The 21,090-nt window shown below is 43.3% G+C and overlaps 1 protein-coding gene across 1 annotated transcript; it reads left to right on the top strand.

The window, feature by feature from the left end:
• Positions 1–8,122: 8,122 nt before the first annotated feature.
• On the top strand, positions 8,123–16,927 carry LOC103880095 (galactoside-binding soluble lectin 13-like). Its single transcript, XM_031659469.1, has 4 exons — positions 8,123–8,461; positions 11,028–11,104; positions 11,624–11,834; positions 13,351–16,927. Exons 1-4 carry the CDS (start codon positions 8,447–8,449, stop codon positions 13,465–13,467), a joined length of 420 nt encoding a protein of 139 aa, XP_031515329.1. The 5' UTR covers positions 8,123–8,446; the 3' UTR covers positions 13,468–16,927.
• The last annotated feature ends 4,163 nt before the right edge of the window (positions 16,928–21,090 follow it).

The raw sequence follows: 21,090 nt of genomic DNA on the forward strand, positions 1-21,090 counted from the left end.
AAGTAAGACTATGTAGTTCTTTTTTCCTTTTGAGTAATCAATATATATATTCTCATCTATTATTATATGAAGGCTTGCATAGTTATACTTTATTTTATCCTTTAAACCCTGCATAAAGAGGGTTAGATTTTTTTTTAATTTTAGATTTGGGGGCACATGTGCATGTTTTTTTTTCTCCTGAACATATTGCATAATGGTAGGGATTGGGCTTCTAGTGTGCCCGTCACTCAAATACTGAACATCGTGTTCAATAGATAATCTGTCAACCCTCACTCCCTCCTCTCTCTGCCCCATTCTGGAGCCCCCATTGTCTATTATTTCTATTTTTATGTCCATATGTACCCATCGTTTGCCTCCCAACTTGTAAGTGAGAACATGCAGTATTTGACTTTCTGCTTCTGAGTTAGTTCACATAGGATAATAGTCTCCAGCTCCATCCATGTTACTGCAAAGGATAGAATTTCATTTTTTTGTGGCTACTTAGTGTTCCCTGGTGTATACGTAGCACACTTTCTTTATTCAATCAACTGTTGATGGACACTTACTTTGATTCTGTGACTTTCCTATTGTGAATAGTGCTGCAATAAACATAAGAGTTTAGATGTCTTTTCATATAATGACTTCTTTTTGGGGGTGTATATACTGAGTATTGGGATTACTGGGTGGAATAGTAGGTCTTTTTTTAATTTGTGGAGATATCGCCATACTGTTTTCCATAGAGGTACAACCAATTATGTTCCCACCAACAGTGTATTAGCATTCCCTTTTCTTTGCATCCATGCCAACATCTGTTGTTTTTTATTTTATTATTAATAATGCTTAAGGAATAGGCACTTCTTTCAAGGAGATTTGTGACAAGAGGAAGCGAAGAAATGTAGTCACAGCTAATAGAAGAATAAGATGAAATGATGGACTTTCCTTTATTGCCTGTATTTACAGTTTTAATTGATGGTAAATTTGCAGTTTTGTTGAAGCAACTATGCAAATGGAAGGGCTTTTTTGGTTCACTATTTAAAGATAATTCTTTTACAGTATTTTCAGAAGTTTTCTTAATATTTTTGGTCTCGGTAGGTCCTGGCAATCAAACTACTCCCTTTAAGAAAAAACCATTAGATGCCTTTGATCCTGTTTGGTTGGCATCATGGAAGCAGAGCTGGTAGAATTGGTCAGAATATTAATAAGTTTTAAAGGAAGAGCAAACTGTATATCCCGGATTGAAGATGTAATGTGATTGGAAGAGAAGAAGAAAGAATGACTAGCAAGATTCTCTTATTATAGTTTTATTAACTGTCTGTCCATTCTTTATTTAGTTATTTGAAATTGTTAATGGATTTTTTCCCAGAAAAGGAAGACTTTATAAGGTCAACCCAGCTTGTAGCATTTTGCTATTGCAATAATAAACGTGTATGTCTATTTTCAGTGGCTGATAGAGCAATGGATTTGAACCATAGCTTGGACTTACCAGATATTTGAACATTCTACCCAACAGCTGCAGAATATACATTCTATTGGTCAGCAGATGAAACATTCTCCAAGACAGACTATGTGATAGGCCACAAAACAAGTCTCAATAAATTTAAGAAAATTGAAATTCTATCAAGTGCTCTTTCAGAACACAGTGGGATTAAGTTGAAAATCAACTCCAAAAGGAGCCCTCAAAACTATGCAAATACATAGAAATTAAATAACCTGCTCCTGAATGATTGTTGGGACAAGGATGAAATCAAGATGGAAATTAAAAAATTCTTTGAATGGAATGATAATAGTGACACAAGGTACCAAAAACATATAGAAATCTCTGGGATACAGCAAAGGCAGTGCTAAGAGGAAAGTTCAAAGCCTTAAATGCCTGCATCAAAGAATTTGACGGAGCACAAATAAACAATCTAAGGTCACACCTGAAGGAACTAGAGAAACAAGAACAAACCAAAGCCAAACCCAGCAGAAAAGAAATAACCAAGATCAGAGCAGAACTAAATGACATTGAAACGAAAAAAATACAAAAGATAAATGAGACCAAAAGCTGATTCTTTGAAAAGATAAATAAAATTGATGGATCATTAGCAATATTAACCAAAAAAGAACAGAGAAGATCCAAATAAGCTCAATTAGAAATAAAATGGGAGATATTACCACCAGTACCACAGAAATACAAAAAGATCACTCAAGGCTGCCATGAGCACCTTTCTGTGGGTAAACTAGAAAACCTAGAGGAGATGGATAAATTCCTGGAAATATACAACCCTCCTAGATTAAACCAGGAAGAATTAGAAACCCTGAAAAGACCAATAACAAGCAGTCAGATTGAAATCCTACAAAAAATTGTCAACCAAAAAGTCCAGGATCAGACAGATTCACAGCTGAATTCTATCAGACATTCAAAGAAGAATCAGTATGAATCCTGTTGACACTATTTCACGAGATAAAGAGGAAATCCTCCCTAAATCATTCTATGAAGCCAATATCACCCTAATACCAAAGCCAAGAAAGGACATAACAAAAAAAGAAAAGTACAGGCCAATATCACTGATGAATATACATGCAAAAATTCTCAACAAAGTACTAGCTAACCAAATCCAACAGCTTATCAGAAAGGTAATCCACTACGATCAGATGAAACCTACTGCATCCCTGCATACCAAAAAATGCAATCATGGTTTAACATACACAAATCAATAAACGTGATACACCATGTAAACAGAATTAAAAACAAATATCACATTATCATCTCAACAGATGCAGAAAAAGCATTGGACAAAATCCAGCACCGCTTTATGGTTACAACCCTCAGCATAATAGCTATAGAAGGGACATAACTTAAAGTAGTAAAAGCCGTCTATGACAAACCCACAGCCAATATAATACTGAACGGGAAAAAGTTGAAAGCATCCCCTCTGAGAACTGCAACAAGACAATGATGCCCACTCTCACCACTTCTATTCAACATAGAACTGGAAGCCCTAGCCAGAGCAATCAGACAAGAGAAAGAAATAAAGGGCATCCAAATCAGTAAAGATGAAGTCAAACTGTCGCTGTTTGCTGATGATAAGATTGTATACCTAGAAAATTCTAAAGACTCCTCCAAAAGCTCCTAGAGCTGAAAAATAAACTCAACAAAATTTCAGGGATACAAAATTAATGTTCACAAACTAGTAGCTCTGCTATACATCAACAGCAACTAAGCTGAGAAACAAATCAAGAACACAACCCCTTTTACAATAGCTGCAACAAAATAAATAAAATACTTAGGAATATACCTAACCAAGGAGGTGAAAGACCTCTACGAGGAAAACTACAAAACACTGCTGAAAGAAATCATAGATGACACAAATGGAAACACATCCCATGCTCTAGCATCCCATGTGAAATTTCAACATTGTGAAAATGACCATACTGCCAAAAGCAATCTACAAATTCCATGCAATTCCTATCAAAATACCACCATCATTTTTCACAGAACTAGAAAAAACAATCCTAAAATTCATATGGAACCAAAAAGAGCCCACATACCAAAGCAAGACTCAGCAAAAAGAACAAATGTGGAGGCATCACATTACCTGACTTCAAGCCATACTGTTAATATAAGGTCATAGTCATCAAAACAGCATGGTACTGGTACAAAAGTCAATAGACCAATAGAACGGAATAGAAAACCCAGATATAAAGTCAAATAGTTACTGCCAACTGATCTTTGACAAAGTAAACAAAAATATAAAGTGGGGGAAATGATGCCCTATTCAACAAATGGTGCTGGGATAATTGGCAAGCCACATGTAGAAGAAGGAAACTGGATCCTCACTTCCCATCTTATACAAAAAATCAGCTCAAGATGGATGAAGACTTAAATCTAAGACCCAAAACTGTAAAAATTCTAGAAGATAACATCAGAAAAATCCTTCCAGACACTGACTTAGGCAAAGGCCTCATGATCAATAACTCTAAAACAAATGCAACAAAAGCAAAAAGATAAATAGATGGGACTTAATTAAACCAAAAACTTCTGCACAGCAGAAGAAGCAATCCGGAGAGTAAACACACAACCCACAGAGTGGCAGAAAATCTTTGCAACCTGTACGTCTAACAAAGGACTAATACCCAGAATCTACAAGGAACTCAAACAAATGATCGTGAATAAACTAAATAGTCCTATCAAAAAGTGGGCCAAGGACCTGAATAGAAAATTCTCAAAAGAAGATAAACAAGTGGCCAAAAAACATATGAAAAAATGCTCAACATCACTAATGATCAGGGAAATGCAAATCAAAACCACAGTACAATACCACCTTGCTCCTGCAAGAATGGCCAAAATAAAAAAATATTTAAAAAGTAGATGTTGGTGGGGATGCGTTGAAAAGGGAACACTTTTACACTGCTGGTGGGAATGTAAACTAGTACAACCACTATGGAAAACAGTGTGGAGAATTCTTCAAGAACTAAAAGTAGAACTACCATTTGATCCAGCAGTCCCACTACTAGGTCTCTACCCAGAGGAAAATAAATCATTATTTTAAAAAGATTCTTGCACACACATTTATGGCAGCACAATTTGCAATTGCAAAAATATAAAACCAGCTCAAATGTCCATCAATCAACGAGTGGATAAAGAAATTGGGATGTATATGTATACCATGGAATACTACTCAGCCACGAAAAGGAACAAACTATTGGCGTTCACAGCAACCTGGATAAAACTGGAGACCATTATTCTAAGTGAAGTAACTTAGGAATGGAAAACCAAACATTGTATGTTATCATTCATAAATGGGATCTAAGCTATGAGGATGCAAAACATAATAATGATATAATGGACTTATGCAAAGGCATCAGAATGACACAATGGTTGTTGTTTTTTTTTTTTTTTTTTTTTTGTATGTCAATGATATAATTAATGTTTGGATTATGCATGACAAGATTTTCTTGAGAACAAAGGCCAGCTCAGCTGGTGAACACTGTCACACTCATAATGACAGCCTGGCCACACTCTGCATCTGTTCCCCAGAATGTTCCTTTACTTGTTCTACTGACTGAACTTGTCAACCCAGCTGAAAATCCATTTTTGTTTCATTTTCTCTTCTAGCCACAAAACTATTAAGAGATTCAAATGAAATCCATAGCCCGGACATATCTCACCACTCAGTCAACTGATAATTCCTGAGAAGCACTCTCTGGTTTGAATTCCAGGAAGAAGTTAGAGGAAGAGGTATTTCTTTCTCAGAGAAGGAGCTGTCGAGCATCTGCTCTAAGCCAGACACTTAGTAGTCAACACAAAGCTGCTCTCAGTGAACTGGCAGACGATGAGAAGTGGCCACGCCGTGGCTGTTCTATGAGAGTAGAGGCATGGGATTGTCCCGTCAGTCATGTGAAGGGTGTGATGGAGAGAGAAAGGCCAGGAATCACACTGATGTTTCTGTATAAAAGAAGGGAAGGGAGGGAGGGAAGGAGAGAGGGAATAAATGTGGATCTCCTTAAAAGGAAACACCGGGCTATCAATACCTGGCATAAAACCATGGCATTGAAATTTATGCATTCAGTGAACATTTATTGAGCACTTACCTTGTGACAGGCAATTTATGAAGTGCCGGGATGTTCCAGGATAGAGAGGAGGCTGAGCAAACCCACCTTGCTGTATAGAGTGGTCGAACCTTGCTGGAGGAATGAGAAACACAGAACACAAAATAGTTACAAAGAGCTCTCTGTAACAAGAAGGATGGTTGTTGGGTTCCAAACTGTGATTAAATTTTTAAAAAAATTTGTGCCGGGCGCGGTGGCTCAAGCCTGTAATCCCAGCACTTTGGGAGGCCGAGACGGGCGGATCACGAGGTCAGGAGATCGAGACCATCCTGGCTAACCCCATCTCTACTAAAAAGAATACAAAAAACTAGCTGGGCGAGGTGGCGGGCGCCTGTAGTCCCAGCTACTTGGGAGGCTGAGGCAGGAGAACGCCGTGAACCCAGGAGGCGGAGCTTGCAGTGAGTCCAGATCGCGCCACTGCACTCCAGCCTGGGTGACAGAGCAAGACTCCGTCTCAAAAAAAAAAACTTTGTTTACTGTATTATGACCTTTATTTTTAAAATGTTTATACAAGTCATTTAAGTAATATAATACCTTCTTGTGTGTAAAATTCAGACATTACAGATTTATACCTTGACCTCATTTCTTCCAAACCCAGTGTCCCCCCTACAAGGAATGCCTTCTTTTGACATTTTCTAGTACATTTATGAGTGTTTGTGTGTACCTATGAGATCAATTTTATTTTTTTGTCTTTAAAATAATTGGTCTCGGCCGGGCGCGGTGGCTCAAGCCTGTAATCCCAGCACTTTGGGAGGCCGAGGCGGGTGGATCACGAGGTCAGGAGATCGAGACCATCCTGGCTAACACGGTGAAACCCCGTCTCTACTAAAAATACAAAAAAATAGCCGGGCGAGGTGGCGGGCGCCTGTAGTCCCAGCTACTCGGAGGCTGAGGCAGGAGAATGGCGGGAACCCGGGAGGCGGAGCTTGCAGTGAGCCGAGATCGCGCCACTGCACTCCAGCCTGGGCGACACAGCGAGACTCCGTCTCAAAAAAAAAATAAATAAATAAAATAAAATAAAATAAAATAAAATAATTGGTCTCATATTATGCATGTTTTCTTCATGCCTTTTCATACTACAGCATTTCTTGAAGATATAGCCATGCCAGTACTGATCATTTTGTTTTTCTTTTATATATAGTCTATACACTGACTACTTGATTAAAAACTGTATTGCAAAACATTTCAAATGTATGCAAAAGTAGAGAACCATCATCCCCAGATTATTTTAAAGCAAATCTCAGCTATTATATAATTTCATACACAAAACCTAAAGTTTTTCAGGGGAACAGTGTGTGCTGGGAAAGATGTAATTGAAAAGAAAGACTGAAAGCAAGTCATAGGGCATAATGGATTTCTGAAGAAATAGTTGTAACCAGCTTTACCCATGTCCCTACAAAGGACATGAAGTCATCATTTTTTATGGCCGCATAGTATTCCATGTTGTATATGTGCCACATTTTCTTAATCCACCGACATGGCACATGTGTACATATGTAACAAACCTGCATGTTGTGCACATGTACCCTAGAACTTAAAGTGTAATACAAAAAAATAAAAAAATAGTTGTAACCAGCAAAAGTATGGGCTATTGCGCAGAGGATTTGGAAGTCAAAGAAGATCAATCTCTGTGGATCACTGACAGGATTACTGGAATGCCTGAGAAGGAAATAACATCAACATCTTTATGCACAACTTACTAGGTGGCCAGATGCCCTGAACTGATATTTCTTCCCCAGTTCAGATGAATAACTGGGATATTACTCAAAATTCTGTTGCATATCTGTTTCAAGGAAAAGCAGTTCCTCTTTCCCTTCTGTGGTAATTTCTTATCAGCCACAGTTCTGGGCAGGGTGTGAGGGTGGTTACCTAGAATGGGGTTTCCAAATCTCCTCAATTGTGACCTCTGACCCTTTTCGTTTCTTCCATGTCCATACCTAGAGTCAAAATCCAAGGAATGCAGTGGGATGACACTACGAATTCATCTTAAGGAAATACCTTATATGCCAACACAACTGTGTGATTGTGCTGATTTATATGAACGGAAACTTGGGGTGTATGCTTGGAAATGAATTGTCAGGGTTCTAGACCAGGGAAAGTGGAATTTATTGTCGGGTCAAGCACGACCAATATTAATGTTAATGCATCCTCATAGCTTAGCTCCCACTTATGAGTGAGAAATCTCACCTTTCTCCAAGAATCTGCAGGAGAACAAGAGCTTCTGAGATTTTGATTCACATGAAAAGAAATAGAGAAACAAGAGGGCATACCTAAAACCCAGGTGTCTGAGAGACAGAGTGCGGGTGGCCCTCGCCTGGGGGGATGGGTGAAGAAGACACAAGTGTTTTCTCTACTTCTGTCCCTAGGTCCTGCTAAGGATCAAGGTCTATGCTCTCCCAGAACCTCTGGAGAAGAAAGCAGAGGATTTTCTTTCAAGGCCAAGTGCCTTGCCCCCAGGATGTCCAGCTTTTTACCATTGCACAAGCTAGGAAAATGCCCACCTTCCTGGTAGATTCTGCACAGTGGAGGAAAGGCTTCATGAGAAGCATGGAGGCTGGAATTCACACCCCTCAGCCTCACTCCATCATCTTTATCTGTGCATTTCCCTGGTGACCCCCTTCCTCCCCCAGTACCTCCCTCACGGTCATTTCTGCTGCATCACAGACACAGGCCTCCAAACAGGTGTGGTTGTGAATGAGTCTGTTTCTAACACCCCACCCCTTCTCACTCTGTGGGGAAACCTTCCTGGGAGGGGCTTGGAATCAGGAATAAAGCCAGAGGGCAGGGGTGACAGGGACCCTTTAAATTCTGCAACTCAGAGATTCACACAGAAGCCTGGACACAGTTCAGAAGAGCAGCCCAGATCGAGGCAACAATGTCACCGTTACCCGTGAGTTGAAAAGGCGTAGCCTTCCATAATCTCAAGTTATGTAAAGAAGAGAAAGAGGGAGATTTTATGAGATGAAAATATCAGCATTTCCAGTGAATGCTTTACTGAGAGTTGTGAGGGTACGGAAGAGAGACCCCGGGGAAATGGTATCTGAGATGGCTGTAGGGTGTGGTGTGTGGAGCCTGGGTTAGCATAACCTTCTGTGCGTGTGTGATAGTGTCTGATAGGGTGGACTCTGCACAAATGATGTGACTTTAAGTAGGAGGTGGATGGGTCTGTGAGTATAAGGGGATAACTGTGCTTTGTTTTCATGACTGTGATGTGAGTGTGTGTGTGAGCCCTGCCAGACCAGTGCATGGGCATCTTTATATGCATGGTGAGCAGCGATGCATGACTCAGTGAGCGGCATGGCTCTGTGTGACTGTGGGTGTGTGTGCTGGGATGTGACTGGGTATTAAACTGGGAACATGCATTGGCCTTTCATTCGTGTGAAGGTTCCTCCCCACACAGAAATGCCTCTGATGAAGCAGCTGTGCACCTTCCCATGTGTGTTAATGTGGATCTCAGGTGGCAGAGCTGTTGGGGATCTTGGGAACCATGAGTTATTGAGGACTCGTCTCTGAGCATGCATAAGAGCAGAATGCATGAATTCTCAGGCACCTCTTCCCAAGCAGAGTGGGAAAGAGAAGCAGGCTATGGGGCCCATGGTTCCTCAAGTGGGGTCTGCACAGTGACCACTGGCTCCTGCTCCCAGGCTCAACTTCCCTGTCTCCACCTCCTGCTGTTCCTCCCATTGTGTGCCAGGACGATGAGCAGATCCTGATTCGCTAGGGAAGGACATTGAGAGACTTGGGTTCAAAGACAGAATCACCCAAAACAAGAAAGTAACATGTTTGACTTCAGTTCAGGCAGAGCTTCCAATGGACATTCATCAAGTTTGCTAAGGCCTGTAATCACAGCACTTTGGGAGGCCAAGAGGGGAGGATCACTTGAGGCTGGGAGTTGGAGACCAGTCAGGGAAACACAACAAGATTCCATCTTTCCAAAATTAAAAAATTTGCCAGGCATGGTGGTGCATGTCTGTAGTCATAGGTGTCTGGGGGCTGGTTGATGTGAGAGGATCACTGAGGCCCAGGCGTTCAAGGCTGCAGGGAGCTGTGATGGTGCCATTGCATTCCGGCCTGGACGACAGTGTGAGACCCTGTCTCAAAAAGGAAAAACGTCATTCACTTATCGATTCCTTCCAATTGCTTCCCCAACTCACACTTTTCATGTGTGCAAGTACTGAGGCCGTGCTCTCAGCAATGTGTGCCCCTTCTGGGAGGGACATCCATTACCCTCGATGGTTGTGATGCATGTGCCTCCCACACAGAGGGGTTTCCTGTTATTTTATGATTTCTCTCTCTCTTTCAACGAGTGTTGTTTCTCATGGAGTGACTCTCTCTGCTGTTACATCCTCCAGTCTTGTTTTCAGTTTCAGAGTTGAAATTGATCACAGGTCAGTGTTCCATAAGGACCCTCCCCATTCTGCCAGGTCATAACCAACAAGCCCTATATATGGCAGGGATTAGGCTAAAGATTTTACATGTATTAATTCCTGAATTACTGAAAACACCCTGCAAAGTACGAGATTTTGATAATCCCCCTTGTACGCGGGACACTGAGGTAGGGAGCATTTAAGTAATGAATCTAAGGTTGCATTGCTGGCTGGGTAGAGTGGCTACCCCTGTAATCCAGCAGTTTGGGAAGCTGAGGCAGGAGGATCCCTTGAGCCCAGGTGATCCAGACCAGCCTGCACAACATCATGAAACCCTGACTCTCCAAAAACGTAAAAAATTAGCCTAGTGTGTGGTGTGCACCTGTAGCCCCAGCTACTCAGGGGCCTGAGGTGAGAAGATCCCTTGAGCCTGAGGAATTGAAGCTGCAGTGAGCCCTGATCACCCCACTGTACTCCAGCCTGGGAGGTAAAATGAGACCCTGTCTCGACAAACAAACAAACAAAAAGTTTTTTAAAAAGTTAACTTCCCACTGCTAATAAGAGGCAGAATCAAGGATGGAATCAAGGCAGCCCACTTTCTGAAACTCTGCTTTTTTTTTTTTTTTTTTTTTCTCTCTGTTGGCCAGTCTGGAGTGCAGTGGCGTGATCTCGGCTCACTGCAACCTCCACCTCCCAGGTTCAAGCGATTCTCCTGCCTCAGCCTTGCAAGTAGCTGGGATTATAGGCGTCCGCCACCACGCCCAACTAATTTTTGTACTTTTAGTAGAGACAGGGTTTCACCATGTTGGTCAGACTGGTCTTGAACTCCTGACCTTGTTATCTGCCCACCTCGGCCTCCCAAAATGCTAGGATTACAGGTATGAGCCACCACGCCCAACCCGAAGCTCTGCTCTTAACTAGGATCCCCCATTTCTTCAGGAATATTGGGCCCTGACTGTGCTAGAATGGAAAAAGTGAGGCTCAGAATCTGCCCTTTGATCTCTAACCTTCTGCACCCTGGGAATCTGTTACAGGAGAGGAGGCCACACTTGCCCATGCCCCTCTCATCCACTCTCAATCCCCTGGCAGGTGCCACACACACGGCCTGTGTCCTTGTCCACTGGTTCTTGCGTGACAATCAAAGGAACACCGATCCTCCCTTTCATGTGAGTACTCCATGGTCCATGGCAGAGGGATGGAGGAGAAGGGAAAACATTTGCTCGGGAGGTCACCTCATGTGTGAGTGATGTGGAAATGTCTAGTTGGCAGGATGGAGGCACCATGTAAATGCAGGTCCTGGAGAATCTCCTGCACCAGGCATGGGAACTGCAGTTCCTGCATTATGGGCCACTCTTGGACTCTAGGAAAGAAGAAAACTCAGTGGTTGGAGATGTGGCTCTTTTTTTGTTGTTGTTGTTAAATCAAGGGGCATAGGATTTTCAGGGAATGAACAAGTCACAGACTCGAGTCAGTGATTATGGCTCAGTTTCCATGCAGGGATGAAAGACAGGGCATCTCACCCCACAGGACAGGAAGGGCTGAAACAGCCTCATAGGGATGAGGCCGCAGTGTGAGCACCAAGACTTCACTCCACCTAAGGAAAGAGGGAAGGGATTTGTGTGTGTGTCCTTTGTGTGCCCACAAAGGGAGGGACCTGCCGAACACACTGTGTGCTCTGCCCTCAGCAATGACCCACAGCTGCAGGTGGATTTCCACACTGAGACGTGTGAGAAGTCAGACATTGCCTTCCACTTCCGAGTGTACTTTGGCCATGTTGTGGTCATGAACAGCCGTGAGTGTGGGTCCTGGAAGTCTGAGATGAGATGCAACAATGTGCCCTTTGAGGATGGCAAACCGTTTGAGCTGTGCATCTCCGTGTTGGACAATGAATACCAGGTGAGTACCCCAGGAGCTCCCAGCACCCAGCCTCTGTGGGATCCCAGGGCAGGAGGCAGCCCTCCCTCAGCTTGCCCCACAAGACCCATGGGGCGCATCTTCCATAACAACTTTTGCCCCAGGCTTTTCATCACACAGCACCCTCTGCTTGCACTGCCACTCTCATCTCTTTTCCCTCAGTGGCCACAGTCAAGGTCAGTTCATCTGCCATTTCTCCCAAGGTGAAGAATCTCTTCCGTCTTCACCCATAGCTCTCATTTCTATGTGTGCTGTTATTTACATTTTCATGTGGCTAAGTGGATAAAATGTCATATGACTGAAACTGTTTTAGTCAGTCAAAAATTAGGTCTTCCTCTCACTCCTGAACCCCAATCTTCAGAGCAATATTACTACCTCTCTATTCTCCTTCTATACACAGTGCATGTTTATGGAAGCATGTGTATCTATATATGTGTGTGTCTATGAATACATGCTTTCATTTATTTTTAAACAAATGCTGGCATCAGTTTCTCTACACATTACTCTTTAGAAACTAGAATTGATTTGTGCTCAAAGAGTAGATCTTGAAGAAGTCATCTATCCATGGTGCTGCCTCATTTTTGAAAGACTGCATGATATCCCCCTAGAAGGATTTCCAAAACTTGCTCAACTTGACCCTTTACATGACCATTGAAGTTGTTTCCTATATTATGTGCCCACAAATGCTGCCACATTAAGCTTTCTAATCAACCTTCTTGCCATTATGCACCTCCCAATACTTATATTGGAAGATAATTACAGAGAAATGGAATAGTTGGTTCAAAATTGTGTGCATTTTAAATTGGAGAATGAAACTTAAAAGATGACTTCCTGTAGAGCCTCAGTAGTAAAGAATGTGAACAAACGTTCTGACTTTTAAAACCCAAAAATCCTTTGGGTGGGCCAAAAGATGTACATTTTATTCAGATTTAAGTCAGAGATGTTTTCCTATGTTTATAAGCTGTTAAAGGTAACATCCTATGTATTGCAACGCTTGTCCAGTTCCACCTCTCTGAGAACACTTGAGTTTCATTCTCTGCCACCACCAGCCCACAGATGGGCAACTCCTAAGAGGAACTGGGTCATCAGGAATGAAGGGCAGTCATAGATTGTGCAGGTGAACAGCATGCATTCAGTGAACTTTGTCGAGCACGAACCCCATGCACGGCCCAGTGCAAGATGCAGGGATTCAAGTTCATGGGACACTGTCCCTGGCCATGGAGATCATCAGGGTTAGAGGGAGGCTGAGCAAACATGGACTGCGTGACTCAGAGTGGTAGAACCTGCTGGAGAAATGAGAGGAAGCACTGAAAATAAAGGAGAGAACTGTCTGAAATAGACACAAAAGGAGTCTGTAAAAAGAAGCCTGTCTACTGGCTTCTCGTTTCCAATTAGGCATTTTCTGTTTGGATGCTGTAGGTTCCAGGGCAGTCTGGAGAGGAGGCTGAAAGCTTGTTTTGTAAAATACTGTCGTCCTGATGCATTTTTACTCTTGTAGGTAAGTGTCAATGGCCAGCACTGTTACAGCTTTCCTCATCGCTTCCCGCCATGCTATGTGAAGATGGTGCAAGTGTCTAGAGATATCTCCCTGACTTCGATGTGTGTCTGCAATTGAAGGTGATAGCCAGACTCCTCGTTGTGCCAGAAGTCCCTCTTTCTACATGATCATGGGATTCCCAGAGCCAGCTAACAGCATGATCCCTCCTCACTTCAACCCTTACACTTGCGCATTAAAACTTCACCACACTTCACAAAATTTGGTTCTTGCTTTCAAGGGGAAAAAGAGGTAGTGGTCATCATGAAGAGGGCCTGGGGGATTTTATGGGTGGTGGGACGAAATAAAATAAAATAAATCTTCCTGGGGCACAAATAGTGAGAAACAAGGCCACTGAAAGGTCTGAGAACACATTAGGAGTAACACTCTTCAATAGCATGGAGTTTATGTCAGACACGCTGAACCAAAATCCCTACCCAATTTCAGAAGAGTCGCTGCACCAAAATGTCCTGTAGTTGTTTCCAGCCACACAGGGATAAGCAATGGGATTGGGGGCTTGACCCATAACAGGGTGAGTGGGACTGTGTCTGAGTTGATCAGGGCTGAGTATGAACCTCACTGTCTACACTGAAAACAGAGGGGAGGGAACACTTCAGGGATCCCATTTTCCCACCTGCACCCGAAATCTCACCTGTCCCTCCACTTAACCAGGAAGAAAGCCCAGAAGTAAATCACCTGAGAAGAAACTCATATGCTGTCCCCACTCAGTTCGGGAACAAAAGATACACAATATTATTTCTGGAAATGTAGAGCACAGATGTAGAAATCTGATTTGTTCATTTACAGAGTGCTCATGGATGATCATGCCCTTTCCCATCCTCGCTGCAGACTGAGAAAGGGAAGTCATTTCACAGAGAAGGACGTGTAGGCTGCAACAGTGGACATGACAGTCGGTACTTTGTAGAGTGTAAGTCTTGGTCAGAGATGGAAGCAAGAAAGCCTTTCATCAGGGCACACAATGCTGGCCCTCACTGATACTCTTTCCTTTAGCCCTGATTCATCTCCACCCACAGACACAAAGTTAGGAACCCTCTATTGCCACCCTCTGAATTGCCCCCACTGCCTCCCCTCCCCTTGCAGGAGCCCAGTCATTGATCTTAGAAGACCCCTACTGATGTCCTAGTCCTCTGCTAAACTCTTTTTCTTCCTGGAGTGTTTTCTTTGGGAGGAATTCTGGACTAGCTCCCTCCATCTGAGATTCTCTAATTACTTTCATCTTCAGAGGGTCTTGATCTCTGGCTTCCCTGTAAGTCTCTGCGTCCATTCTGGACATTTATTTCCATTCACCATTCAGAAAGGAAGACATCTATCTGCTTCACATTGCATGGAGTCCATGATCTTTCTGGGGACTCTCCTAGAATAAAGAAATGAGCTGTATGAGGAGACTGGGACAATTCCATGTGGAAGGCAATGTTTGCAATAGCCTCAAGCTGGAAGCCACCCAATGTCCATCAGGAGTGAAATTCCTGAGTATTCAGTTTTCATAAAACTCGAGAGTGGAGAGCGGTGAAAAGGAAGGGACTCCATGTATCAATATGGATGAATCCTAGAAACAGAAACGTGAAGGATAGATGCATGACCGAAGAGAAGAAATCCAAGATAAACATCTACAGGCAGAATTCAACAAAGTGATAACACTAAAACAAATCACAAAAGAAAGGCAGGAGCGTGGTCGCCTGTGTGGGCAAGAAGGTCCCATGGTGGGAAAGGACATATAGGAGACTATGGGTGTCAGCAACGGGCCATGCCTAGAATTGGGGTGGTTACCTGAGTGCTAGTTTAATGCGAATTGACTGAGATTTCATCGCATATGGACAACCAGAGAAAAATAAGTGAAGGAACCCAGGCGTATGAGAGACGAGAGTGTGAATGGCCCTCACCTGGCAGAGGCAAGGGGCCTGGATGGGGTCAGGATGACACAGAGACTCTCTCTACCTCTCTCCCCAGGTCCTGCTGAGGATTAGGGTCTATGGTCTCCCAGAAGGTCTGGAAGAGAAAGAGGAGAATTTCCTTCAAGGACTGGGTGTCTTCCCCCCGAATTTTCACTTTTTCACCATTGTACAAGTTGGGAAAATGCACACCTTCCAGGGGAATTCTGCACAGTGGAGAAAAGACTTCATGAGACGCATGAAGGCTGGACTTCACACCCCTCACTCTCACTCCGTCATCCTTATCTGTGCATTTCCCTGGTGACCCCTTCCTCTCCCCTGTACTTCCCTCATTGTGGTTTCTGCTGAAGCACAGTTACAGGCCTGCAAACAGGTATGGTTGTCACTGAATGTCTTTCTGACATCCCACCCCCTCTCACATCACAACTTGATGAGAAGGGCTTGAAATCAAAAATGAAGCCAGAGGGCATGGCTGACAGGATGATTTAAATGCTGCAACCCCAAGAGATTCGCACAGAAGACAGGACACAATTAGGAAGAGCTGCCCAGAGGGAGACAACAATGCCACTGCTACCTACCCATGAGTTGAAAAGGCACAGCTTTCAAATCTCCCAAGTCACATAAGGAAAGGAAGAAAAGGGGCAGATGTTGTGAGAAGAAAATTTGAGCATTTGTACTGTCAATGCTTTGCTGAGAGCTGCAGGTGTGTGGAAGAGGGAGACCCTGGGGAAATGGTATCTGATCCCTGTGGGGTGTAGGGTGTGGACCCTAGACCAGTTTAACCCTTTGTTAGCATGTGATGGTGTCTGTGACAGCAAACTCTGCTGAAATGTGACTTTAGGTGGGAGGTGGATGGTGTACTAGGATAGGTGGATGTGTGAGTGAGTGTAAGGCGGTGATTGTGCTTTGTCTTCTTGACTGATGTGAGTGTGTGTGACAGCACAGCTGGACCAGTGCGTTAGCGTCTTTATACGCACAGTGAGCAGGTGTTTGTAACTCACTGAGTGGCCTGGCTCTGTGTGACTGTGGGTGTGTGTGCTGGGATGTGACTGGGTGTTGAACTGAGACCATGGATGTAGCCTGCTGTGCATATGAAGGTTCCTCCGCACACAGCAGGGCCTCTGATAAAGCAGCTGTGTGTCTTCCCGTATGTGTCACTGTGGATCCTGGGTGGCAGAACTGGTGGGGATCTTGGGGACTGGGAGTTAGCAAGGTCTAATGCCTGAGCATTCATGAGAGTGGGATGCACGAATCCTCAGGTGCCTCCTCCCACGCAGAGTGGAGGGGAGGAAGGCAGGCTTTGTTGGAGTGTATCCTCAGGTGGGATCTGCACACAGTGACCACCAGCTCCTGCCTCCAGCCTCAGGTCTCTCCCTGTCCCCTACCCTAGCCTGTCCTTCCCATTGAGCACCAGGATGGTGGGCAGTTGTGATTCACTAAGGAAGGACATTGGGGGACTTGGTTTCAGAGACTGAATCACCCAAAACCAGGAAGGTACAAGTTTAACCTCAGTTCAGACAGAGCTTACAGTGAATATTCATCAAGAAATTTGCTGAAGCCTGTAATCCCAGCATTTTCGGAGGCTGAGGTGGGAGGATCACCTGAAGCCAAGGGTTGGAGACTAGCCTGGGCAACACAGCAAGATTCTGTCTTTCCAAAAATTACAAAAATTACTGGGGATGGTGATGGGTACCTGTAGTCCCAGCTGCTTGGGAACTGAGGCTGGAGGATTGCTACTGCCCAGACATTCAAGGCTGCAGTGAGCTGTGATGGTGCCACTGCATTCTGGGGATTAGGGTGAAGGTTTTACACATATTAACTCCTATATTACTGAAAACACCCTACAAAGTAGGACTTTTGGATAATCCTGCCTGTATTGGGGAAACTGAGATAGGGAGAGTTAAAGTAGTGAATCTAAGGTCACACTGCTGGCTGAGTGAAGAGGTTCACCCCCGTAAATCAGCAGTTTGGGAGGCCAAGGCAAGAGGATCTTTTGAGCCTAGGAGCTCCAGACAAGCTTGGGCAGTATCTATGGGACCCTGACTCTCCCAAACCATAAATAGCTGGTTCTGTGGTGTGGACCTGTAGTTTCAGCTACTTGGGGGACTGAAGTAAAAGGATTGCTTGATCTCAGAAGATTGAGGCTGCAGTGAGCAGTGATGGCCCCACTTCACTTGAGCTTGGGCAATAGAATAAGACCTTGTCTCAAAAAAAGTTCAAAAAAGTTCAAAAAATATTAACATCTCACTTCTAGTAGAAGGCAGAATCAACAAGGGAATTGAAGCAGCCCAGTTTCTGAAGCTCTGCTTTTGACTATGGGCCCCCAATGTCTTCAAGAATACAGGGTGCTGACTGTAGTAGGGTGGGAGTGGGGAGGCCCCAGGGGCTACCTTTCAACCTCTAACCAACTGCAACATGGGAACCTGTTACAGGAGAGGAGGCCTCACATGGCCCTGTGCTTCTCACTCAGTCTCAGTTTTCTTGCAGGTGCTATACACAGAGTCCGTGTCCTTAAATACTCGTTCTTCTATGACAATCAAAGGGAAACCGGTTGCCCCTTTCATGTGAGTACTCCATGGTCCAAGGGTGGTGGGGTAGAGGAGAAGGGAGAACATTTGCTCAGGGGGTGACCTCATGTGAGTGATGTGGAAATGTCTAGTTGGCAGGATCGAGGCACCATGCAGGTGCAGGTCCTAGAGACCCTCCAGCAACAGGCATGAAACCTGCAGCGGCTACACTGTGGGCCAGTCATGAGGCCTAGGGGAAGAGGACACTTAGGGGTTGGGGTTGTGGCTCTTTATCTATAAAGGGACACATTTTCAGGGAGTGGACAACTCATAAGATTAGTGAGTGTTTCCATTTCCATCTGGGAATGCTGGGCAGAGCGTCTTTTCCCACGCTTCCCCAGGAAGGAGGAGATGAAGCAGCCCTACAGAGAGGAAGCCTACAGTATTATCAGGAAGGCTTCTGTCTGCCCTGGAGAAAAATGTGAAGGATTTGTGGGTATGTTGTGTGTGTATCCAACAAGAGAGGGATCTGCCCAATACACTGTGTGCTTTGCCTTCAGCGATGAAACCGCAGTTACAGGTGGATTTCCACACTGTGGTGAATGAGGACTCATACCATTGCTTTCCATTTCCAAGTGTACTTTGGCCATTGTGTGATCATGAACAGCTGTGAGTATGGGGTCTGGAAGCAGGAGGTGAAATCCAAGAATACGCCCTTTGAGGATGGCAAAGAATTTGGGCTGTGCATCTCAGTGTTGGATAATGTGTACCAGGTGAGTGCCATAGGAGCTCCCAGCCTCCATGGGCTCCCAGAGCAAAAGACAGCTCTCCCTGCCCTGGCCCCAAGAGTTTCTTGGGGCTCATCTGCCATAACCACTCTTGCCCCAGGCTTTTTCTCTCACACACAGGGGTTTCCTTAACTTCTATCATTTTCCTCTGTTTCAACAAGTGTTGTTGCTTGCACAGCCATCATCTCTGCTTGCACTGCCCTCCTCAGTTCTTTTCCCATTTCTGACCTGGGCCAAGGGCAACTCATCTGACATTTTCTCCAAGGCGGATAATCTCTTCTATCTTCCACAGTTCTCATTTCCACTTATGCTGTTATTTCAATTTTCATGTGGCTAAATGAATAAAATTGTTTTAGTCAGTCCAATACAAAGACTTTCTGTTACTCCTGAAGTCCAATCCTCAGAAGAATATTGGTAGCTTCTCTACTCTTCTTTTATAGCTAGTCTATGCTTATGGATGCATGTAAATACACACACATATTCTTTCATTTCTTTTTAAACAAATGCTGATGTAGATTCCTTTACACATTACACTTTAGAAAAACACAGGTTTTTGTACTCAAAGTATATATCTTGGAGAAATCATCTATCCATGGTGCTGCCTCATTTTTTAAGGATTGCATAATATTCCCATTGAAAAATTACCAAAATTTGTTGAATTTGATTCTTTACAAGAGCATTGAAGGTGTTTCCAGTGTTGTTGTTGTTGTTGTTGTTTTAATTATTATACTTTAAGTTCTGGGGTACATGTGCAGAACGTCCATTTTTGTTCCATAGGTATACACGTGCCATGGTGGTTTGCTGCACCCATCAACCCGTCATCTACATTAGGTATTTCTCCTAATGTTACCCCTCCCCTAGCCCCCACCTCCTGACAGGACCCAGTGTGTGGTGTCCCCCTCCCTGTGTCCATGTGTTCTCATTGTCCAACTACCATTTAAGAGTGAGAACTTGCGGTGTTTGGTTTTCTGTTCTTGTGATAGTTTGCTGAGAATGATGGTTTCCAGCTTCATCAGTGTCCCTGCAAAGGATCTGAATTCATCCTTTTTTATGGCTGCACAGTATTCTATGGTGAATATGTGCCACATTTTTTATCCAGTCTATCATTGATGGGCATTTGGGTTAGTTCCAAGTCTTTGCTATTGTGAACAGTGCTGCAGTAAACATACAGGTGCATGTGTCTTTATAGTAGAATGATTTATAATCCTTTGAGTATATACAGTAATGGGATTGCTGGGCAAATAGTATTTCTAGTTCTAGATCCTCGATGAATTGCCACACTGTGTTCCACAATGGCTGAACAAATTTACACTCCCACCAACAGTGTAAAAGCATGCCTATTTCTCCACAACTTCTCCTGCATCTGTTGTTTCCTGACTTTTTAATGACCACCATTCTAACTGGCATGAGATGGTATCTCAGTGTGGTTTTGATTTGCATTTCTCTAATGACCAGCAATGATGTGCTGTTTTTCATACGTTTGTTGGCTGCGTGAATGTCTTCTTTTGAGACATATCTGTTCATATCCTTCGCCCACTTTTTGATGAGGTTGTTTGTTTTTTTTTCTTGTAAATCTGTTTAAGTCCTTTGTAGATTCTGGATATTAGCCCTTTGTCAGATGGATAGATTGCAAAAATTTCCTCCCATTCTGTAGGTTGCCTGTTCACTCTTATGAGAGTTTCTTTTGCTGTGCAGAAGCTCTTTAGTTTAATTAGATTCCATTTGCCAGTTTTGGCTTTTGTTGACCTTACTTTTGGCATTTTAGTCATGAAGTCTTTGCCATTGCCTATGTCCTTAATGGTATTACCTAAATTTTCTTCTAAGGTTTTTATGGCTTTAGGTGTTATGTTTAAGTCTTTAATCCATGTTGAGTTCATTTTTGTATAAGGTGTAAGGAAAGGGTCCAGTTTCAGTTTTCTGCGTATGGCTTTTCCCAACATCATTTATTAAATAGAGAATCATTTCCCCATTGCTTCTTTTTGTCAGGTTTGTGAAAGATCAGATGCTTGTAGATGTGTGGCATTATTTCTGAGGCCTCTGTTCCGTCAGTTTGGCCTATATAACTTTTTTGATACTTAGCACCATGTCGTTTTGGTTATGTAGCATTTTAGTGTAGTTTGAAGTCAGGTAGTGGGATGCCTCCAGCTTTGTTCTTTTTGCTTAGGATTGTCTTGGTTATGTGGGCTTTTTGGTTCCATATACAATTTAAAGTAGTTTTTCTAATTCTGTGAAGAAAGTCAGTGGTAGCTTGATGGGGATAACATTGAAATCTAAATTGCTTTGGGAAATATGGCCATTTTCACGATATTGATTCTTCCTATCAATGAGCATGGAATGTTTTTCCATTTGTTTGTGTCTTCTCTTATTTCCTTGAACAGTGATTTGTAGTTCTCCTTGAAGAGTTCCTTCACATCCTTTGTAGGTTGTATTCCTAGGTATTTTATTCTCTTTGTAGCAATTGTGAATGGGAGTTCACTCATGATTTGACTCTCTGTTTGT

The sequence above is a fragment of the Papio anubis genome, chromosome 20 (genome assembly GCF_008728515.1).
Source record: "Papio anubis isolate 15944 chromosome 20, Panubis1.0, whole genome shotgun sequence".
NCBI lineage: Eukaryota > Metazoa > Chordata > Mammalia > Primates > Cercopithecidae > Papio > Papio anubis.